Genomic DNA, 22,667 nt, shown 5'->3' on the forward strand with positions numbered 1-22,667 from the left:
CTCACACCACAATTATATAGACTACTTTTTTCCTACTTACGTTCCAATCAGCTGACAAGTGGGAACCAGCAGGGGTTTGTTTTGTGTCATTTTAGTTCAAACATACTGCATTACTATAGAATGCACTGTATTTCTCACATTCTTCCTGTTCAAATCAGTGTAACACTTTTTAACACGTACTGTGAAGTGACAGAATGATAGACTACAACATAAAAATATTAATAGAGAAAAAAATTCTACTGCACCGTGGTTGGCTTCCACAATAAACATCACGACATATTTAGCATATTTTAGCTAGTTTATTGTAGCTATAGCTTAATTACTGCCAGTATGTAGAAGAAAATGTACTGACTCTGGTATTCTGGTGACATTAGATCAGTGATGTCAAACGGGGACCAGGACCAGCCTGATAAAAGTTCTAATCCGACCCTTCAAATGAAATTAATTTAGATCTGTGTTCTAAATTAAAACTGTCGCTAGTTTTAAGAGTCTCTAGTCTCTACTACTTAAAGCTAGTTGCTGTTATTCCACTAGGGGGCAAAATAGAGCAATAAACCCAGGGCCATAAACTCAACTACTGATAAAATGTGCTAATGATGATGTATCATTCTCTCCATTAGCAAGCCACAAACCTGACGCTGTAACCACATCTCTTTCCAACAGAGCTTAGGGGTTTCACAGCAGCGGGGGTGATTACTTATGCAATCACAACCTAAATAAGTTTGCGATCTTTATTGATTTTTCCGTAACATGACAAAATGTAGCAAAGTAAGTTTAGCACTGACACTTACTTCTCATTTTTATTCAGAAGTAAGGGGTTAAGTGTGTTGTGATTGGCTTGGTCGTCACACAACCTCAACACACGCATTCCAGACACAAAATATACACCCACATAAAGTCAGCGTCATTTTAACATTAATCATAAATCAACGATCCAGAAATAATCCTCTCACCAGGTGAATGTAGGGCACCATGTATCCCAGAACAGCTGTGGCCACTCCAAAAGCCCATACTCGGTATGTGGCCACCTTGAACACACGGGCGTTGAAATACTTCCTCACTTTCATCAAACCCCTCCTCCACCGACTTCCTGCTGTAGATCCCTGATCTCTGGCGGGCCCCAGGGAGCCCATCCCTGCACCCGCTGAAGGAATCAGTGGCCGGAAAGAGAGCGCCAGCAGCGACTGGACCAGCATGAAGAGGCTGAGGATCTGGAAGGTTCTGGAGAGGCCCAGAGGACCTACAACCTTCTTGAGCAGCACAGGCAGCGCTATGGTGAAGAGGCTGCTTGCTGCCGTCACCACGCCGTTCGCCAGACCTAGACGGCGACGAAAATAGTGCCCTAAAATGACCAGCGATGGCTGGAAGGCGAAGGACGAGCCGCAGCCAAACAGCAAGCCGTAAGTGAAATAACGAAGTCCCAGTGTTCTGCATCAGACAAAGAGAGAGAGGGAATTAAACCGCAGTGCTGCTGAAATCTTGGTTCAGGTTAGTCAGAAGGTGCTGATTCATCTTCTATAACAGCAGCTCTGACAATAATACTGAAGTAATACATTCGGACTGCAATAAGACTGAAGTAATACATTCGGACAGCAATAATACATTATCTTTTCTAGAGTAAGAACATACACCATAAACAAAACAGATTAGAAAAATGTGTGCAGTTGTTTATATAGTGAAGCTTTCTGTGAGGAGACATTATTTAACATTTTTGGAGGGAGTCTCCAATGTCAGCGTTTTCGTAACAGTTAGAGATAAGGCTGTAATTTGACACTTTCCACCATGGAAAAGTCTTCAGCACAGAGAGGTTTGTGCTTTCTTTAAAGATCCTTAAACTCAGGCAGCTGGCTCATTTGGCCTTTGACCATTGTCCATTTTAACCTTTAATTGGACATCTAAATGTTTAATAAAACGCAGAAAACTTACCAAGTGTGTACTGATGTGTAGAGTGTGTAAATGTCAGAACCCGAAGAGTAACCTGATCATGATCATCCAGAGGTTCGTTTTTATGATAATGATGTTGATGATAGTCATCATTTAAAAACAAACAGTACGGTGAGGATGATGGCGGTCGTGATGACGGTTATGATTATCTACTTGGATTTGTATTCTTAGGATGATAATGTTGATGACGCCTTACGTGGCGAATGAGCTGCTGAGGAGTCCAAGGAAGGCGACGAAGGCTCCGCCCACTGCCGTCTTCCTGCAGCCAAAGTGATCGGTGAACATGCTGACTACGGGGGAGCAGAAGAAGATCATCCCCATAGCCAAGGCACCGACCCATGCTACGGAGATAGGAGGAGGGAAGAAAGGGATGACAGTCAGAGATCTTTGCTTTGATTAGGCAGGAAATATTATCAATCCCCATAATTACATAAAAAAAATGAGCAACATGGCTTTAACAACAGAGACAGAGAATCTTCTATGTGAACGCAAACCATAGTCACATAAGGAGTGAATGCTGTATTTAATGATCACCTAACAAGCAAATTCAAAGTGTCTATTGGACAAATCAAACACACACACACACAAAACTATGCAAAGTCCATGGTTTCTCCGTCAGGTGGATGGTGGGTTTAGATGTTCAAAGGTGGTTTAATGTCTGTACAGTGTGTTCTGTGTCTGAGTTCACTGGTTAAACATTGGAGACTGACCTCAGTGTGTGTGTCCCAGTGTGTGTGTGTGTGTATGTATATGTATATATATGTATATATATATATATATATATATATATATATATATATATATATGTGTGTGTGTGTGTGTGTGTGTATGTATATATACATTTATATAATCTAGCCAAACAGGTACGAGCACCTGTGTGTCTGATGCATATGCTTGTGTGTGTGTATAGGATTACATGTCTGACGTACATTGAAACAATTGCATTTTCATTTCATGTATCGGGTGTGCGCCTGTGTATCCAGGAGCATATATCTCATATGTGTATGCATAGAGGTGGATTTGTCTGTTGTGTGTGTGGGTTTGACATTTTGCTTTCTCAAAACCCCTGGTGTGCCATTAGCAGGAAAAAAAAAAACATGCTTAAACAAACAGGTGCTTACACATATAGGGAAATGGGAGAAGGGCAAAAGCGTAAACTAAACACAGCTCTTACAACCTGGCAGATGTTTTGCACTATTCCATAGATGTTTCCAATCCCTACCACATATACACACACACACACACACACACACATATTTTCGGTTGTTCTTTGTTTGTTGGCTTTGCAGTTTAGGAATCTCTGGTTGAGGTTCTTATGGGAATTTAGAACAATTGAGAAAAAGGGAAACCTGAGGTGAGGTGATTGTGTGTGTGTGTGTGTGTTCGTTCGTGAAAGAGGATTTTGCCCTCCTAAATCCAGCAGGCATTATACATTCCTCTGATTATTAACCCACAGATTATTTTCTTTCCTCCAATAGTATGAAAAAGGTTTCATATTATTGTTGTAGGTTTCATTTCAGTTTTGGACGGGTGCACTGCTCCTGGCAGCCGATCCATCACATGAAAACAAATAAAGTTTTATACTAAATACTAACAGTAAACTTATTTTTAATTATATTATAAAATTATTTTATACTACACTAAGAATGGGCCCATAATGCAAACATATCAAAGAACACTTCAGTAAAAACATAGATGCAAGCTGCTATTAAGGGGCCAAGCACTTTCTGGCATCACCCCTTAGCAATAGAGGAAGACCAGAAGCCACTGGGACCATCGGTGCTTGTTCCCATAGAAATATACTAAATTTGATGCCAAAACAAATTTGACGCCAATACCCCTCTCAAGCTGCAAATAAACTTGAAGCTTGTTTGTTAACATTAGGTATTGTTGCTAAATGTACGTGAAAAGTTTGGTGTCAATACGTAAAAGCATTACTGAGATATGCCCTCACTTCCTGTCACCATCAGATTCATTTGTTGCATGTTATGGATGAACTGTCCTGCATATCAAAAATCAGTTTCGTTCAAGTTGGTCTCATGATGCTGTGATCCAAATTTCATGGTTACTGGACAAAATTTGTAGGAGAAGAAGCAAAGAAAAGTTTCTGTTAAACTTCAAAATGGCCGACCACCTGTTTGACAAATCACAAATTAGTTACAAAAGGAACACCATCCCGGAAATCAAGAGAAAGAAGAGTCTTGATTTGATGTTCAAGAGCAGTTATTTAATTTTGTGAATTATACTGCCACCTTGAGGTGAATTAAAAAAAATTCTTATAGTCCCTTTGGCAACTTCGCTATCAATCTTGTTTGCATGTTATGGATGAACCGTCCCATATATCAAAAGTGCTTGGCCCCCTAATAATAAATATAAGAAGAAAACATACAGTTCCAATAGGGTCCCTACCTAGCGTCGATGCTTGGCCCCCTAATAATAAATTTAAGAATATACAATTCCAGTAGGGTCCCTACCTAGCGTCGATGCTTGGGCCCCTAATAATAAATTTAAGAATATACAATTCTAATAGGGTCTCTACCTAGTGTCGATGCTTGGCCCCCTAATAATAAATTTAAGAATATACAATTCCAATAGGGTCTCTACCTAGTGTCGATGCTTGGCCCCCTAATAATAAATTTAAGAATATACAATTCCAATAGGGTCTCTACCTAGTGTCGATGCTTGGCCCCCTAATAATAAATTTAAGAATATACAATTCCAATAGGGTCCCTACCTAGCTTTGATGCTTGGCCCCCTAATAATAAATATAAGACGAAAACATACAGTTCCAATAGGGTCCCTACCTAGCGTCGATGCTTGGCCCCCTAATAATAAATTTAAGAATATACAATTCCAGTAGGGTACCTACCTAGCGTCGATGCTTGGGCCCCTAATAATAAATATAAGAATATACAATTCCAATAGGGTCCCTACCTAGCTTTGATGCTTGGCCCCCTAATAATAAATAATGATAATAATAATAATTATTCTCTTTTTTTTGCCAAAGATCTAAAACAGCAACAAAACCTCTTGGCTATGCAGAATTATTGGCACCCTGGTAAAGATCAAACAAAAGAGGCTACCAATGCACTGGAGAATTGATAATCATAATTACAGCATACTGCTGCTAGCAACACAGATAATAGGGTTTTAACACACTTTTCTTCTGTCTGTAACACTTTCTCACATTCTCTCATGACAACCCGTAGAGACAGGTGACGGATGATTCAGCGCATAAACACATCACTCCAACTACTCCACACAATTACAACACACACTTCCCTCTATACTTCACTCAAAAGATTCCTTATTGTCTCTTTTCTATTCTCTCTCATTCATTCCCTCTCCCTACCCCTTGCTCTCTCTTCCTCCTCTCATTTCCTCTGTCACTCTTTTGTTGTTCACTATTACTTACTCCCCCACTTTTCACTCCCTCTTGCCCTCTCCCATTATTTCCTTCTCCACATCCATGCCACTTCCTCGCTCCCCCCTCTTTCTCCATCACTAGCTCAAGGGCTTTAACACACAGCAGTCTCATTAGAGAGAATCAGGGCCAGATCCCTCTGAAAACAACTGAACAGACAGAAAGAGAGAGAGAGAGAGAGAGAGAGAGAGAAGAGCTGGAGGAAGGGACAGGGAGAATGACCCACTAAAAGTGACTGATGCGCTCTGACAGGTTTCGACCAGACACACAGACACAGGGGAGACACAAACAAACGCCTTCTGTTCCTCTATCTGTGCTAATATTATATTATATTATATTATATTATATCATATCATATCATATCATATCATATCATATCATATCATATCATATCATATTATATTATATTATATTATATATTTTTTGCCAAAAATGAAATACACAACAATTTATATAGGTGTTCAATATTTGGTTTAATAAGTTTGTTATTTAAAAAATATTATTTATAACAACAAATCCAAGTATTAATTAGTTATTATATTAATATAATTTATGTCAGGGTAGCACTAAAAGGGCACTAAATTACACTTCCCATCAGCCCCAGCACGTCACATGGCACTAATCACTCACTCCTGTTTCCCGTTTCTCTGTACCTCATTGTCATGCTTCTGTTGATGTTGTGTCGGTTTGTTGCTTTGCCTGCCATAGTCTTGCCCATAGTCTGTACGTTTTGCTGTTTTGTGTACACTCACCGCTTCGGTTGTTGTTTTTACACCCTGCACAATAAAAGTCTGCACTTGCATCCAATACCTCTGCGAATCCCTGACAACTTAGTGTTGTATATTCTGATTCACATTTTTAGGTAAACTAGTGATATGAATAAAATAATAAATAACAGCTTTATTATTTATAATAAATAATAATGCTAATAGTATTTAATTATACATATATATATACATAAGACACGATAAGACACGAGAAAGGGGTGTGTGGCGGCGGGGGCGTGGTCAAGCGTCAGCTTTGGACGCAGAGGAGGCGGGCTGAACCGGAAGGTAACGTGTGATGATTCTCACCTGTGTTGTATTACCACCAGTCTACTTATTTGTGTTTGTCTGTGCTTTCAGTTACTCCTGTAACCGGTGAGAGAGAGTGCGAGATAGCTGGTGGTACTTGCGTGACACACAACACACACACACACAACGTGAACTTGATGGAGCAAAAGCTGAGAGTCTGGGACAGACCAGTTTCTGTTGAGTGCTTTGATTTTGTTGAGTTTTTTTTTTTTTTTGAAAGTGAGCTGAAAAAAGTGTGTGGACTGAATAAACGCAAGCCCGGAGCTCAGTTAAAATTCCGCCCGTTTCCCGAGTCTTCCTCCACACCCTCACACACCAGGGTTCTACAGGGTTAAAAAAAGAAAAAGATTACATAAGCCGTTTTATTGGACCACCATCAACTGCATATTTACCATGCAAATGTAAACAATACAGGATCTCTGACAGGATGTTGGAATTGGATCAGTTCTGTGTATCTTGCTTATCAGGAAAAAAGAAAAAAAAAAAAAAACCACTTCCATGTCTAGAGGCCTGTGGGCTTGCAAGATGAAATATGAGTGCACTTTGTGTATTTATGTAGCCTATATCTGACGTTTTTCTTTGTTTAATCATTCACTAACAGAGGAAAGAGGAAAATGATGACCAAGAGAAGTGGACAGCTATGCAAACCTAGCAGGCATATAAAATTATTAGAAATAAACTTCCCTAAACTTTAGTTTGCATAAGATTAAACATGGAATTTATTCTATTTATGATGTTTGAGATCCATATGGTGGGTTGGCTACGTCTAATGTGTGTGTCTGTATGTTTGAAGCTTGCTATATCTGACGTGTGTGGGTGTGTATAAGGCTGGCCTTATATGATAAGTGCGTTTGTGAGGGTGTATAAGCTTAGCAATTTTCCACGTGTGTGTGTGTATATGTGTGTGTGTGTGTGCCTAAATTCAGTGAGATCTATGTTAGATTACAGCCAATGGTAAATGGGTAACACATGTTGCCTTCTTGGCCAGGGCTAGTTTGTAAAAGAGATTATTTTATGCTAGTGTATACAATAGTGTTTAGGATTTGTATTCTAGTGTATAAATATTGTACTTTTTACAGAATTGTATTAGTGTATTTTGGACCCCAATGTAGAGACTTTTAGAGATTAAAGCAGTACAATGACTCACAAAGCCAAAATTCCTGTCAGTGATAGCACACACCCACACCCACACCCCTACAACACACCCTTTGTTCTTGTATTTTGGAAGCCAAGAAAAAAAAAATGAAGATTTAGGTCAACCTTCTCCTATACTGTAACCTGCCAGTTCACTTTTGAGTATTATTATCCACTACATAATCCTACCTCTATATTTATAACCTAATCCATTTCTGGAAAATAATGCTGATTGTCATCTTGAGTATCCACATTAGTCTCTGTCTCATCACTGGAGGTAAAAGTCACTTGTGGCATTTGACTGATGTAGCCTTATCTTTATTTCTTCAGTCGACTGATCTCTGGTCACGCTCACGTCTGGGAAATAACCACTGATTCATTCCATACGTTTTGTTCTATTGGCTAACTTTCTTGCTATTAATGGGTCAATCCATGTGAAATCACTAGAGGCCTCCTGACTGACCATCTCAGATTTGCTTCATACCTTCTGGAAATAATGTCACTATTCCTAATAAATAGTGTGCAAAATTTCAGGCTTGTATCTTCTTTAGTTTCTGAGATATAGAGGCTTTAAGGGGGCATGGCTCTAATTTTACTGTAAAAAAAACCTTATGCTACACAATAGTCCCTGAAAATGTCATGCATCTATCATGAATAGCTCCACAAGTCATTACTTTAGAACTATTCATGCTAGATGCATGAAATTTTCGGGGATTGTTGTGTAGAATAAAATGTCTTCAGCTTCTAAAATAGAAGGTCCACAGTTGCACATTTGCCAATTTATGGCCTGCTGAATATTGTTAAAAAAAAAAAAAAAAGCAAAGACCAACTTTGGCCCTCTATATCTGCACACTAAACACATTAGAGCTTTCAAATTTCATAAGTAGTCCTGTTTATGATGTTTAAGGTTGCTCTGACATATACAGTGCTTAGCCAGTTTGAACTGAACCCTGATTGATTTTCTCTCTGGTTTGTGCAGGGAAGATCACAACAGTCCCACAATCGGTCCGAGATCATCTGAGCAAGGTGGTTTCGGTCTGGTTTCAATCGAACTTTGAGTTGTGGATGACGTTTTTTTGTTAGAGCTGCTAAAATGAACTGGCGAGGTGCAAACTGAGCAAAGGTTAGAGCTAAGTGCTGCGGAAATGTGATGTGAGATTTGGACTGACGAAAAAAAAAAAAGAAAAAAGAAATTATTGATGTGATCAAATGTTTTAAACTTGTAATTTCTATAATTATCTAGTAATATATTAAGCACAGCTTTGTGTTGTCTGAGCTTAGGTGATTTTTGTGATTTCTAAAGCACTTGGCAAAGGTTTGTTTACTTTTTTCGTCATTGTATTTCTGACGAATGAATGAAATTTTATGTACGGGTTTTCAACCTGCTTTTTTTTTTTTTTTGCTTAATTATGCTCAATGAAAAAACAAACTAAACCAAATACCATACGAACCAAAAGTATCAATTTCACTCAGATTCAGATTGAGCAACTGGACTAATAGGTGTAACAGTGCCGTTAAAAAAAAACTCTTAAAATCATTTTGCTCCAGTGTTTCTTGCTGCTCTCTTGAAGCAATTTAACCCTTCCCCCAATGACTGCTCTCTTTGTTCAGCAAACTCGTATTGTTAGTCCTGAGGATCACCCGCTACTTAACCAGAAGGTGTCTGGAATAGTGTTCCCAAATACCTTATACACATCTAAACACCCCTATAGTTGGTTTTAAAACCAAATTAAAAATGTACTTGTTTGATTTTTTTTGTATTTCTTGGATCTCTTCATCTTGTTAAATATACTTTTAATGATCTGTAGTAGCAACCATTATATATATATTTAATTCATTAGTAATTGGAGATTTTTATTTCTTTAATGCGTTATTGTAAAGGTAGCTACAAGGTATCCTAAATAAATACCTAGTAAAAGTTTTGATCTTAAAATGAAATTGAACCTTAAGGACCACTACTATACCTCGAAGGGAAACATTTACATCGCTTGTATCTATGGAAAACATCTTTGTATATGGTAGCATTTTTTCCCTCACAGCATTATGGGTACCTACCCATGACAAACATTTGCACCTTGAAAGTTTGGGGTTCCCAAACTTGGCGTCATGACCCCATGTGGAGTCGCTTGATTTACAAATGGGGTTGTGAGAGAAACTCACAGAGAAACCCACAGAAACTCACAGTCTTCTGTATAATAAAAATAGCGGAGATGGATTTTGTGTGCTAATATTCTGAAATGTTCAGAAAAGCCATGTTTAAATTTATAAGGTACATGTTATTTTAGTCTTTTTCACTATCCTGATGCACTGTACTATCATAGTTCAACAATTAAAAATTAACAAATTTCCCCTTCCATCTACATCTACAAAACAACTTTTCTTGAGAATTGTCTCAAATCTCATACTTATGTACTATTCTAGACGTTATTGAGCGCTAACACTAACTGGGTTTCCTATTACAGGTAGCATCTGAAATTTTTAAAAAACTCTCATGTCTCCTTCAAACCTACCGAAAGGTCAGATTTGCGTACCAGTCTTCTTGATTTTCTAGATTAGAAAATACTCAGAGTTTTCGATTTGAGACGTTTCTCATGACAACAATCGTGACGCTGCTCTCAAAGATTTAAGAGTGACAGAGCTCGTCAGTGTGTTTAACATCGGTGTGCATGAAAATCGCTAAACATTTTATAGTTTGACTTGGAAACACGATGGCCAGAGACGCTACGTTGTTGATGCTAGTAAATGCTGCTTTTCAATCTTCTGGATGTACACGAGATACGCAGCGAGAGTGTGTGCACAAATTTTCCTTCTGCATGCGCAAGCAATATCATGTGTCAAGTATAAACCAGGTTCCTCTGCTTCACATCACATCCCAGCATAGATTCTTTTCCTATAACTACAGAACATACCGTTAAGTCAGTGCAAGGAATGTTCCTTTGGTTTTTAGTCACTTATGTTACACATAGATATGTTACTAACATAATAAAATGTTCAAATGTTACAGGAGTCCTATATCATAAATCTGGAATTTTTAAATAAATGTAGGCTGGTCAAGGTTTGGAATTCCAGAAAATTCATAATGTTCTTTGGGGTCGTTTGTCCGAAACATTTAGGAACGCCTAAACGTTTAGCACCCTTTTTTAAAAAAATGTTTTCTATAAAAGTTGTCAGGTTTGAAATCTCAAACTGTCAGACACACTAGACAAAAACACCCCTACACTGCAGATGGAAGTTAGAAGCGAATGACCATTTTGGGGTTTAAAAATGGGTACAGCCAGTGAAAATTAGCTTAATTATGTAATTAAGCTATTCCTAAACATGACTTGATTGTACAGCAGAACTCTTACAACTTCACATGTGAGTACAAATTCATACCAATCTTCCATCATGAAGCTGATTTTTTTTTAGATTTGAGCACACACACTACAGCTGTTCTCACGTCATTCCAAAGTGGAACATGGGAAAATGTTTCAGCATCATTTCACCTAATTTTATATACTCCTTCAAAGCAATGATTGTCATGTCCTAAAAGCTCACCTTAGATCACATCTGGCCAGGTTCCCCTCTAACACAAGCTTCCTTTGTGCAGAGTTCATTGTAGCAGAAAGGTGCGAGACTAACATGGGGGGCTAACAACGCTGCACACACCCTTTAGTCCTGACAGTTGTATAAAGGGAACCATACAAAGTTCGAATTGTAAGGAACATAATGTGCACGTCTGCAAGCGTTTCATTCCTCTTATGCCACAGCATCCTTCCAATGTTATTAAGGGATGAGGCACACTTTTTATCATTTATAGCTACGTTTCCTGCTTACTCGTTGTAGGTTTTTTTGCTCACCGTTCTTTTTATTCTTCTGCCTGTTGCAGTTGTGCAAGCACAGTGCCTCTGCAGCTGAAGTAAGTAAAAAAAAACAAAAACCACAAACATTAAAATAGTATACAAATTTTCTTTCTCTTCTCACTTTCGCACTTCACTGCTGCCATAGCAGCAACTAGCAATAAATAAAACAGCTATGTCCATTTCTGTGCCTCGCCATGACAAAGAAAAACTCAAAAGTGCTCGACAAAAGCCTTCAGATCTTCCTGTCTTCTGACCTACTGTCAAGACTCTTAAACAACTCTTTTAGTTATGCATTAACAGTGATGGGTGATTATTAAGTGTGCTTTAGCACGTAGTGACTGTGTTTTAAAAAAAAAAACTTCATGTAAAACATCACTTAATTTCCACCTTTGAAGTTTTTGACACGTTTAAGTATAATTTCAGCCGGTTTTATCTGAAATCCCTGAGTTACCTCTATAAATCAAATGTTAATGTGTAGTCTATTGAAACCAGATGTTTAAGCAAACCCACAATGGCACAGCATATTGGCTCAAGCAAATGATCCCACCTTTCCAAACATACATAAAACACCCAGAGGCCATTGTTATATTTTACCCTGGAGAGTTGATCTAAACATTATTAATGTGGATACGCAACAGATGGAAAGTTCATCACAAGTTCATCTCAGGCAGTCTTTCACTGGGACAAGCAAAACTCCAGCAAGAGCAAAGAGGTAATGGACTTCAAGTCTATTAAATATTAATTCGGTGCACTTTGGGCTTTTAACAGATGATAACGTGGCTGAGGAGTATGGGTAAAATTTTAACTGCAAAAACCCTGAAATACAGCCTTCCTACTTATGAAGGCAAATTCACTCTTTTCTACACTCATATATTTAACACTCTTCATAATGCCAAGGCATTATGACTACTCACGGATGAAGCAAATTCATGAGATTATCTCATAACAGTGGTGTGTGCCAAGGTCTGGGATATAGTAGACGTCAAGCAAACAATCGGTCCTCGTAGTCGATGTGTTGGATGCGGGAGAAATGGGCAGGCATGAAGACCTGAGTGGCTGAATAGTTAGGGGTCAGAGTATCTCCGAAGCGGCAAGGCTGTAGTGAGGACCTACCAATGGTCAGAGGAGGGCCAAACCCTTAACCGGCAACAGAGTATTGGGTGCCCAAGGCTCATTGACAAGCGAGGGCAACGAAGGCTATCTTGTCTTGTCCGAACCAACAGACACGCTACAGTGGCACGAAAAATTTCAATGATGGTTACGGGAGTATTGTGTCATAACACACAGTGCATGAAAACAATCGGCACACAAGCTTCCGAATTGGACCTTGGATCAACGGAAGAAGGTGGCCTGGCCTGCCATTTACCTGGGGAAGTCATGGCACTATGATGTACTGTGAGAAGGAAATAAGCTGGCGGAGGCAGTGTAATGCTCTGGGCAATGATCTGCTTAGGAACCCTCGCTCCAGGCATTCATGTAGACGTCAAGTTGACACGTGCCATTTACCTAGGACCAGGTACACCCCTTCATGGCAGTGGTATTCCCTGATGGTATTCCTCTTTAGGCAGGATAATGCATCCTGCTACACCACACACATTGTTGCCCTGGCCTCAAAATTCCCCAGATCTCAATCCGATTGAGCAACTGTGAGACGTGCTGGAACAACAAGTTCGAACTGCAGTGGCTCCACCTCGCAACTTACAGGACTTAAAGAAACCGCTGCTAACTTCTTGGTGCCAGATACTACAGAGCACATTCAGAGATCCTGTAGAGTCCATACCTCGGCGAGCTGTTTTGGTGGCATGAGGAGGACCAACAGCATATTAGGCATGGCCATAATGTTTTCAATGTGTGCTAGCTAATAACTTGTACGGTTATCAAAATAGTTATGTAAACAGTTCGATAAGTAACAAAAAAATACTTGAGGATTTGCTGTTATAGGAAAATAACAACAGAGTGGTGTCGTGGCATGCCGAGGTTGACTAAACCAACATTTACAATTTATATTCATCAAAGAACGACATGACATACTTTTTATCCTTTATAGTTAGGTTTCTTGTTGTGGAACGTCCACAAAAAACTTGGTTCCTCTTTTCACTTGCATATAGCAGCTATAATACAGTCATTCACTCACCAACCTCTCTTTTTCTCTCTCTTGAACTTAATCAGACGCATTAAGTTTATCACGTTACTGAGAAACCACAAAGACTCGGACTGTTACAAAGCGCTGGACACTGGAGACTCCTTCCATATATGTTATATAAACACAGAAAACTTCAGCATATCAACAGTTACCCACACTTTTTTAAGTGGAGCATCTGAAATACAAGTGCCTGTGTACGTCATTCTTATAGAAACTATTACTAGAATAACAACCTATTTTTTATTCACTGCGTCTTATGTTTGCTAACCGAAATATTAACAATTTAATTAACAGATTTGCTTACATTTTATCCCAAACATAGGCATAATGTCCCCTAACGGTACATATGTGTCTAGACACAGGCTCCGTCTTAATCCACATACTACCGTGTTCAAAATAGTAATGGCACCATTGTTGGTGTAGTAATTTTGCATGTTTAGTTTAGTACAGTATATGTGGTTTCAGGCATGGACGCAAACCAAGCACTCCCATAGAGTAGAGTAACTAAGTGGACAAGGAACTTGTCTCTGGGGTCCATTTTTTTTATAATAAGGACCATTGGAATTACAGCACACACGAAATCTAAGGGATATAATTATAAGCAAAAAAAGTGCATCCTACACACTAAGTACTCTGTGTGTGCACAAACCAGAGTGTTGAGATTTTTTTTAAAGCAATTTTCTCTCCTACTTGCTCAATGCACTGAACTTTGGCCGACATGTTTAACTAAATCTGAATACACACACACACACATATACACACACACACACACACACACACATACATATGTTCTTCAGCACTAAAGCACACAGGGTTCTACAAAAACTAGGTTTAGGCCACTTTTTTTGTCAAAACAACAATCTTTCATGATTTTTTTTTTTTCAAGTCAACTAAATTACAGACTTGTCTTCGCCAAGATGGACCCGTGTATGCTTCATTGAAGAATGTTCAAAAAAAAAAAAAAAAAAGACATTTAAACCACTTTCCATATGATGCTCTTCAAATGGGACAGAAATGTGTAATGTGTTTCAGGATTAAAGCAGGACTGAGCAGTATTTATGCAAACGGGAGTTTCCACTTTAATCCCCTGCTGAGATTAAACCTCCATGCTTCAGAGGATCTGGGGTCAGAGAGTTCTGAGAGGACAGGAGAGGACTGGCAGACAAAGAACGTGAGAGAAAGAGATACTGAAAAAGAAGCGCAGAACGAAGAGTAAATTATAGGATAGAGAAGGACGGAATTAAAGAGCAAGAAAAAAAAAAAGCGGGAAAAAAGAGAAAGAGCCAGAAAGAGGGACTGGTGGACAAACAAGACAAAGTGAGGCACAGACAGAGGAAGACAGCAACGGCAAAAAAGAGAGCAAAAAGTGAAAGAGAAGAACAGAAGTGAGACGACGAGAAAATGAAAAGTCAAAGTAAAAAAATAAAAACAAGAGCAAATGACAGATTAAAGGGGAAAAAAAATAAAGAGGAAGAGAAAAATAAAGTAAAAATGAAAGTAAAAAGAGAGGGGTGGGAACTCGGCTGTTTAATACCTTTAAAGTCAATAAACACTGCTTTCATGTAGCAACATGGCAGGCATTTTCTCCACCGATTCAAAAAGAAAATGACCACAGAAAGAGTAAAAAAAACAGGTGTTGTGAAACAGGTGTTGAGCCTAGAGGGAAGAGAAATGAACAGTCACACACAGATACACTGATCACACAGTACAACACACTCATCATCCTTTCTCTCGGCAGTGCCGTCACTGGCTCGGTCTCAAACCGTGCACTAGGGACCGTGTTCAGAGGTGGCAACTTAACTGACTCTGAACAAGCGTAAATACTGACATACCTTTAAAACCAGGCGATTGCTGAAACTACTTGGGCACAGTTTACGACTTGTGAAGTTTCCAGGGTTTTTTTCTTGTGTAGCATTCTCTCGGCAGGAGGGTTTTTTTTTTTTCAATTCATGTCTAGACCACTTTCTTTAAATCACACACTTGTCGTTAAAAGGGGAAGACCAATAAAGTGAGAGACTGAGACATGAAACTGTTAATGCAGATCTTTTTTGTAGTCAGTGTAATGACAAGAGACAATAAAAATATTATACTAATGTGATGATACAGAAATACAAAGAAATCAAATATACATCTAATAGTAGGCAAGTATACCATAAAGACATTGAAACTGACTTGTCATGTAAATATCATGTTAATTGAGATAGTCCTTGCTGCACAGCCAAATGTCTGGGGGTGGTGTGTGTGTGTGTGTGTGTGTGTTGGGGGGCTGGACCTGAGCCAACTCCTCTTTTAACCCTAAGCCCTAACCCTAACCCACGAGACACTTTACTACACGGAACAACACACTCATCCAGCCTGAAGTTGTCTGAACCCCCTTGGACTTTTGCCTCGACTCTGCCGAGGTAGGAGGAGCTGGACCAGATCCAACTCCACTCACTGGACTTTTGGTTCTGCAGCAATTAAAAACTAAGAGTTATAGCTAGAGTAACTAGAAACCAGGCCTAGATTAGAGTTATTTATGTTATTTATTTACTTATTTATATTTCATTCATCAATGTTATGAATATTCATTTAATGTAACCATTAGACTACATCAAGGCCCTGTTTTTTTGGGGTTTTTTTTAAATTATGTGTAATTGTTGTGTAATATGGTGACGTTTTCTGTAAGGAGACATTTATAGTATTTAGCACTTGGAATGGAAGGAGTCTCCAGTGTCAGTGCCTTCGTTACAGTCAGAACTGAAGCTATACCTTTACCGGAAAGTGTTCCAGACAACAGCTAGCGAAGGAACGACTGTTTGTAGCTGCTACATCCAAAGTCATAACAGGAACTACGTTGTGTTGTGGATGGAACTATAAACAGATTAAAAGTATTATTATTTAATAAATAAAACATTGTAAATCATTGGCAAATTGCTGTGGTGTAAAAGGAATAAAACACTTCAGAATGTGCTGTTAATCATCGGTAAACACATGCCACCCCGTCACTGTTTATTTTTCTATAACATCCCTCTACATGATGTATTATTCCTTACATAATCCGTTTTAGACAGTGCACTGGATTTAATACAGCTCCTCGTTCAAGTCAATATCGCACAACGTTTTGTATGCTGCATGTGTGAAAGAGTGTGAAGGGATTACCTGATACTTCAGAAACAACTGGCACAATTTGACAGTCAGATTTTAGGAGAATAACACTCAACAATTTTCACAATACAAAGACAGTATGGACTCTCCAGTTACAATTTTTTAACAAAATATGTACACAATTTGCTGCTTTTGTCTTGGGGAAATTATAATGGTTTCTTTTGATGCAACAAATGTTGTTAACATTTAACCATTGGATGGATTTACATTTAACCATTTGGCAGAAGTATTTATCCAAAACTTAAAGTTTTGTATCATTCAACTGACCAAAAGCAAGTGCAAGACAGTATGAAATATATTTTTCCATTTATTTTACAGGTGTCTAAACATCTACTGTTTTTTTCTCTCTCTTCTTTTTGCCTCTCTAGCAAAATAAAACAGGGAGTCCTGTTAGGAAACAACCCCCAAATTTGGTGTAAAGGTTGATTCATTTTCTACAACAGTAGAGAGATTTATATTATATTAATACGCTCCTTCTAACACATTATACTTTCAATTTGAGAAACTCCAGTTTTTCAACAAATAGAGAGTCTGTATCCAAATGATTTTCAAATTTATACAAATGACTCTGCTCAGTTTGGTCTGAGCTGGAATAGCAGGGTGCTTCAACATTCGAGCTCACTTAGTGTCTCTTGGTGTCTCTTATCACAGCCAAACCTAAAATACTCGTCTAAAATCCATACATCAATTAATGCGAAGCAGTGCTTGGACCCCTTTAACGTTTTATATTATTGATACATTTTATATTACTTTTTTCCAGTACATATTTTACAGGATCGGAATTGGAGCTGTATTTTTAATATCACATAAAGCATTCTGAGCTGCAATCCATTAATAAAAGTCTCTAATAGTAACGAAGTTGTTCCTATTATTTAGCTTCCCAAAAGTTCGGCATCTCCTGCTCACCCCTCGTCTGCTCTCTCCAGTGTTGTTTTTTTTTTTTTTACACAGGCGAGTAAACAAATCACACACAATCAGACAGCATGGCGACCAGACAGAGGAGTTTTAGAGGCTTTTCAGACAAACTGATATAAACAGAGAGATTATAAGACATAGACACAGAGAAAACAAGACTAATGGACACTAAATATCCACCTGGTGCTCACTGTAGACTATCCGCATCACATAAGGACCCCTGCTTCGATCCTGAGCTTAGGTTTCTGTCTGTGCAGAAAGTTTTGCATGTTCTCCCTGTGTCTCTGTGGGTTCCTTCAGGGTTCTCTGGTTTCCTCCTACCTCCCAAAAACATGCCAGTAGGTGTACAGGCTACACTAAACTGCCCCCTAGTTAATCTTATTATGGAATATACTGTATGCCGTACATAAAGAGCACACCATCAACAGATAACACATTACAGGGCAGCGTAACACACTCGGAGGAAAGCGCTGTCGGCCCTCTTCTGCATACATCCGCGATTGGCTAGTGTCGCTGTGATTGACAGAGGAGCAAGAGTAGCCTTTGCCATCCCTCCCAGTCAACTTTGCTCCCTTGGCTCTTTAAACTTAAACTAATATCACAGCTTAAGATGGTGGTTCTCACACCTTTTGCAGAAAAGATCAGATGTATTTTATTTTGTGGCAAACAGGTGCTCTCATATTTATTTAGTTTAGAGCTTCTGCGTCCACATTTTGCATCATATTTACAACGATTCATACTTTTATTTAAATAGGAAACTCAAGTTGGCATTATGTACACCTGTATTTACACTTATAGTAAAACCCATGGGATTTAAGACACCAGTCAATCAATCACAAACTCTCAGAAAAAAGGGTACTAAATAGTACCGTTCCTTGTGACTGGAGTGCTGTCCTCATGAGTGCATCTTTTATACCTTTAGGGTGTATCAGTTACCTGCTTGGTTTCATGAAGTGAACTTTTACAGCTAAAAGGTGCCTCAGTGGTCCTTAATGTGGAACTATGTACTTTTTTGTAGACACACTACATTCACATTACCATGTAAAACATACACTACAGGTACAAAAGATGTATTATACATGGTAGAGTTCAATAATAAACATAATAACACTTGTTTATAAACGTTGATGGAGACTTTTATGAACAACACATTGGGAAGGCAGTGCACACTTACCTGCCAGTGCACTCAGCGCGCGTGCCACGAAAGCGACAAGCTCACTCACCTACTTTAAACTGGGACGCCTGGTCGTTGGGGTCCTCGTGCTCCTGCGCGAGCATCACGTGCAGAATCCCGAACGAGTTCTGGATGCCAAAGATCGAGCCGTTGCACCAGGTGGCGGCGAACGCCACGAGCCAGCCGTAACCTCCCTCCGGCGGCACGAACTGCGCTGGGCTCGCGGCGTCATCCCCGCGCACCTGCTCCTCCTCCGCGTGCCCGAGCTGGCATCCCTGTTCCGCCGCGGAGGGAGGCTCGCGCTTACCGGAAGCGCGCTCCACTGACTCCGACGCCCCGGGCTCGGGCTCGCGCGTCCTGTCATCGCTCTCGGTGATGCAGCTGCTGTTTGCTGGATGCATCATGCATGCGTGCGCGCGTGCATCCACACCACAGTCCTTAAAAGTCTTTATTGCATGAAACGGAGAAGAGCTCCGCGTGCTGCAAAGAGTACACCAACTCCGCGCGCGGTAACGCAAAAAAATAACTTGGGGGTGGAAGATACTAAACAACAGACTAACAAAGGTTACACGCGATGCGCATGCTGAACTCTCGCAGCTCACTACGAACTCCTCGTGATCCGATCGATGATTCAAACCTGCACCGGTATTAAAGTCTTAAAAGAGCAACAATAGCCAAAGCTCTCGCGCTTCACTGGTGACAAAAAGCCCCGATCACGAGCCTCATGAGCCTTTTGAGACGCAGGTTCTCGCGCGTGTTTACTGCCGGAGCCCCAGCGCGCGCGCTCCGCACGACCTACACCGGACACTGGTTCCGTTATAAACTCTAAGAACCGTCTCCATTCAACAGCTCTCTCTCTCTCTCTCTCTCAATCCCTCTGTGTGTCCCCGCCTCTCCCTCACCTTCCTAAAAAAATAAATAAATAAATCCACCAAAACGGTATCGGGTGGCAGAGAGCGGACACGCCCCCACGCCGCTCTCCCGGTTCATCCGGGGCTGCGTCTCAAACCGACTGCGAGTGGTGCATAGTGTACACTATAATCACCTTCTGTGAGCTGTCATTTCTAAACACCTACAGGCTCAATTACAATATATATATTATATATATATATATATATATATATAAAATTAATTAATTTATTTATTTTCAGTTTTTGACTGTTACCATCTACACAGTATTAAACACTTCCTGTTTCATCTTCCAGCTAAACTCAGATAAAAACACTGACCGAATATTACTAAATATGTAACATTCTGAGGTAAAAACAAACAAAAACAAACAAACAACTTGCCTCAAGTTGTCCTCCAAGCTAATATAACATAGTTTTCCTGTCATTTTTTCTTATTCATTTCTTCTTCATTTTCTTACATTGTAGATAAGCACTACGTTCATTTTAGCCTAGCAATATAGCGCTTTAGCATTTTGTTCACTCAGAAACAACTTTGAAAGTCAATGCTAATTTTTTTAGCATGTTTGCTTATAATATTAGATTAGATTAAATAAGATTAGATATTTTAATACTTAATAACATGACGTTATAATTCATGTTCTAGTGTCTCGTGTTTGCGTGGCCAAAGAGGTGCTAGCTATATCAGTTTAGCTACTTAGATATCGTCAGTGATGTGCTAATTTCGTTCCACAAATGATGCTAGAGAATTACTGATTAAAACTCATGACCAATTTGAGAAGTTTCTTCTTTAATGTTTAACTCTTGAATATTTTACTCCTAAACAGTTAAATTTAATTTTTTTTTTAGAACTCATTGAAGGGTTTAAAGCTATGAAACATAAAACTGAGTGACTAGCATGAGGCTACTGAAACATCGGGACACTCAGTAGTGCACTACAGGCTGTTATTAAGATTACTGCTAAACCGGGGTCACATAGAAGCGCTTAAAAAAAAAAGACTGTAAATGTGTAAAAAACACTATAAACGTGTGTAAAACCTGTCCCTAGTTCAACAACTCAGTTTTCTGAGTTTTAAACATGAACCATCACATTTCTTTTTGCGGTTTATCCAATTACATGGATTTGTTCACATTATTTATCTGAAGGAAGCTAATCAGACCAGAGACTAGCTACAAGGCTAAAAACATTAATCAGAAATAGATTAAATTTTTTTTTTTTTACTTTTCCTGGTTTACTTAGCAAACTGTTGATGCAAACAGAATGTTTAAATATGAAGGGACAGAGAATTTTATGTTTATTTAAAAAAAAAAAAAAAGATTATTATCCGCTTACAGTCTGTGATGCTAGTCAAAAGTGGTACCGTGAAGTGCTACGACAAAACAAAACATGTCTTATTTACAGCCATAAACAAAATATTAATGATAACTATTGAGTCATGACTTTTGCAAGCTAGGACGTTTATCAAAATGAACGTTTAAAAAAAAAAAAAAAGTATTTGAAGACCCCTGAGCTTGATTGTGAAACAAGACGTCGATTTGAGACACACCCCTGGAATGAGCGCTCAGTCAATGACGCAATCAGCAGCGGTTAAGGGAGCGCGCGGCGCGTGCTCGACACGGCGACGCAGGTTTTCAATACAGCGATAACCATAACTTCAGTACAAGGAGACTAAAAAGCTCACTTTCTTCACGCTATTTTCACAGAAACTCGAGTCAGGGGTGTCTGTTGGCTTTTTAGCAGCAAGAACTAGTCTACCTGCCGACATTGTGGCTTCTTGAAGCTATGTTAAGCTTGTCCTTATTGTACCAGACGGCGTGTAGGCTAGTGTGCGTTTAGAAATCGGTTTAAAGTACCTTTAAACGAGTGAGAAATCATTCAAAGGCATTATCTTCTTCTTGAGATCTCCAGTCTGATATTAGCCTAGTGTCAGAGGCGAGGAAACCCAGCGTTTTTGTGTTGTCACAACAGGATATCATATGGGCCGCGTCTCAAACCGCAAACTACCATACTACATGGTGTGTCAAAATTCAACCGACATTAGCAATACATCCTAAAATTCTCAATTTGAGTATAGAAGTTTGGTAAATGCATTCATATAATGCCTCATAGTGTTTGCATGCTTGTTAATTTGGTATTTATTTTGATACAATGATACAAATAAATGATATTGTTTGGAAATAAGACTGTATTGTGCGGTTTGGGACGCACCCATGCGGCAAGGTGTGCACACTGTACCATACTAAGTAGTCTTTAACAGTGGTTTTCAAATAATTGAGGTCCAGGAACCCCTAGGAGTCTGGTGGAAATGACAGCCAGTATTATCAAAGTTATTATATTTAGGGGTCCAAGCACCAAAGTCAAGTCAGAATTGTGTGCTGTCAGTGATATGTCAGGAATAAGCCCTAGCCAAATGGGATTAAATTTACATGGGGTTCTGGGGTAATTTCCTATTTTACAGGTGCACCTATATGGTCCCTGGTGGTCGAGCAGCTAAGGATCCAAAACTCTCACTACCGCAGCCTGGGTTCAAGTCCTGGGCTGGGAACCAACCCAACCACTGGGAGTGTACTCACATGCCCAGATAAAATGGGAGGGTTGCATCAGGAAGAGCATCCGGTGTAAAACCTGGGCCAAATCAAAACATGTGGACCAGTGATCTGCTGTGGTGACCCTTAACAGGAGCAGCTGAAAGAACAACAACAGGCACTCCTCTGTGATTTTATTCACATCCAGAGTGGCCATGTCAGAGTTTTTATCTCTCCTCCCATGACAGTCTAGTATGCAGATAGAAAAAAGACATGTGACTGCTTCTGCTTGCTTCTGTATATAGTCTCATAGCATGTGTCAGTGACCCTAACCCAGATATTAAACCCTTCCTGAGTCGCAAAATGAAAAATTGGATGCTTCTCGTATACTTTGTGATTATTGTTCTGTTGTATTTTGAAATTGTTGCTGGAACCTT

At 39.3% G+C, this 22,667-nt stretch overlaps 1 protein-coding gene across 2 annotated transcripts in view; it reads right to left on the reverse strand.

Annotated features, from left to right (window-relative positions):
- The window catches only part of slc16a2 (solute carrier family 16 member 2), a 35,616-nt gene extending 15,795 nt beyond the window's left edge, over positions 1-19,821 (reverse strand). The window contains exons 1-3 of one of the 2 annotated variants that reach the window (XM_026917302.3): positions 18,846-19,816; positions 2,141-2,285; positions 954-1,428 (exon numbers count right to left, since the gene is read on the reverse strand). In XM_026917302.3, the coding sequence (XP_026773103.3) occupies positions 954-1,428; positions 2,141-2,285; positions 18,846-19,200 (975 nt within the window). In that variant the 5' untranslated portion in view covers positions 19,201-19,816. Of the gene's footprint in view, positions 1-953; positions 1,429-2,140; positions 2,286-18,845 lie in introns of both variants that reach the window. The other variant, XM_053239041.1, reaches the window with a different exon arrangement.
- Positions 19,822-22,667: the final 2,846 nt, after the last annotated feature.

The sequence above is a fragment of the Pangasianodon hypophthalmus genome, chromosome 13, assembly GCF_027358585.1.
Source record: "Pangasianodon hypophthalmus isolate fPanHyp1 chromosome 13, fPanHyp1.pri, whole genome shotgun sequence".
Taxonomy (NCBI): Eukaryota; Metazoa; Chordata; class Actinopteri; order Siluriformes; family Pangasiidae; genus Pangasianodon; species Pangasianodon hypophthalmus.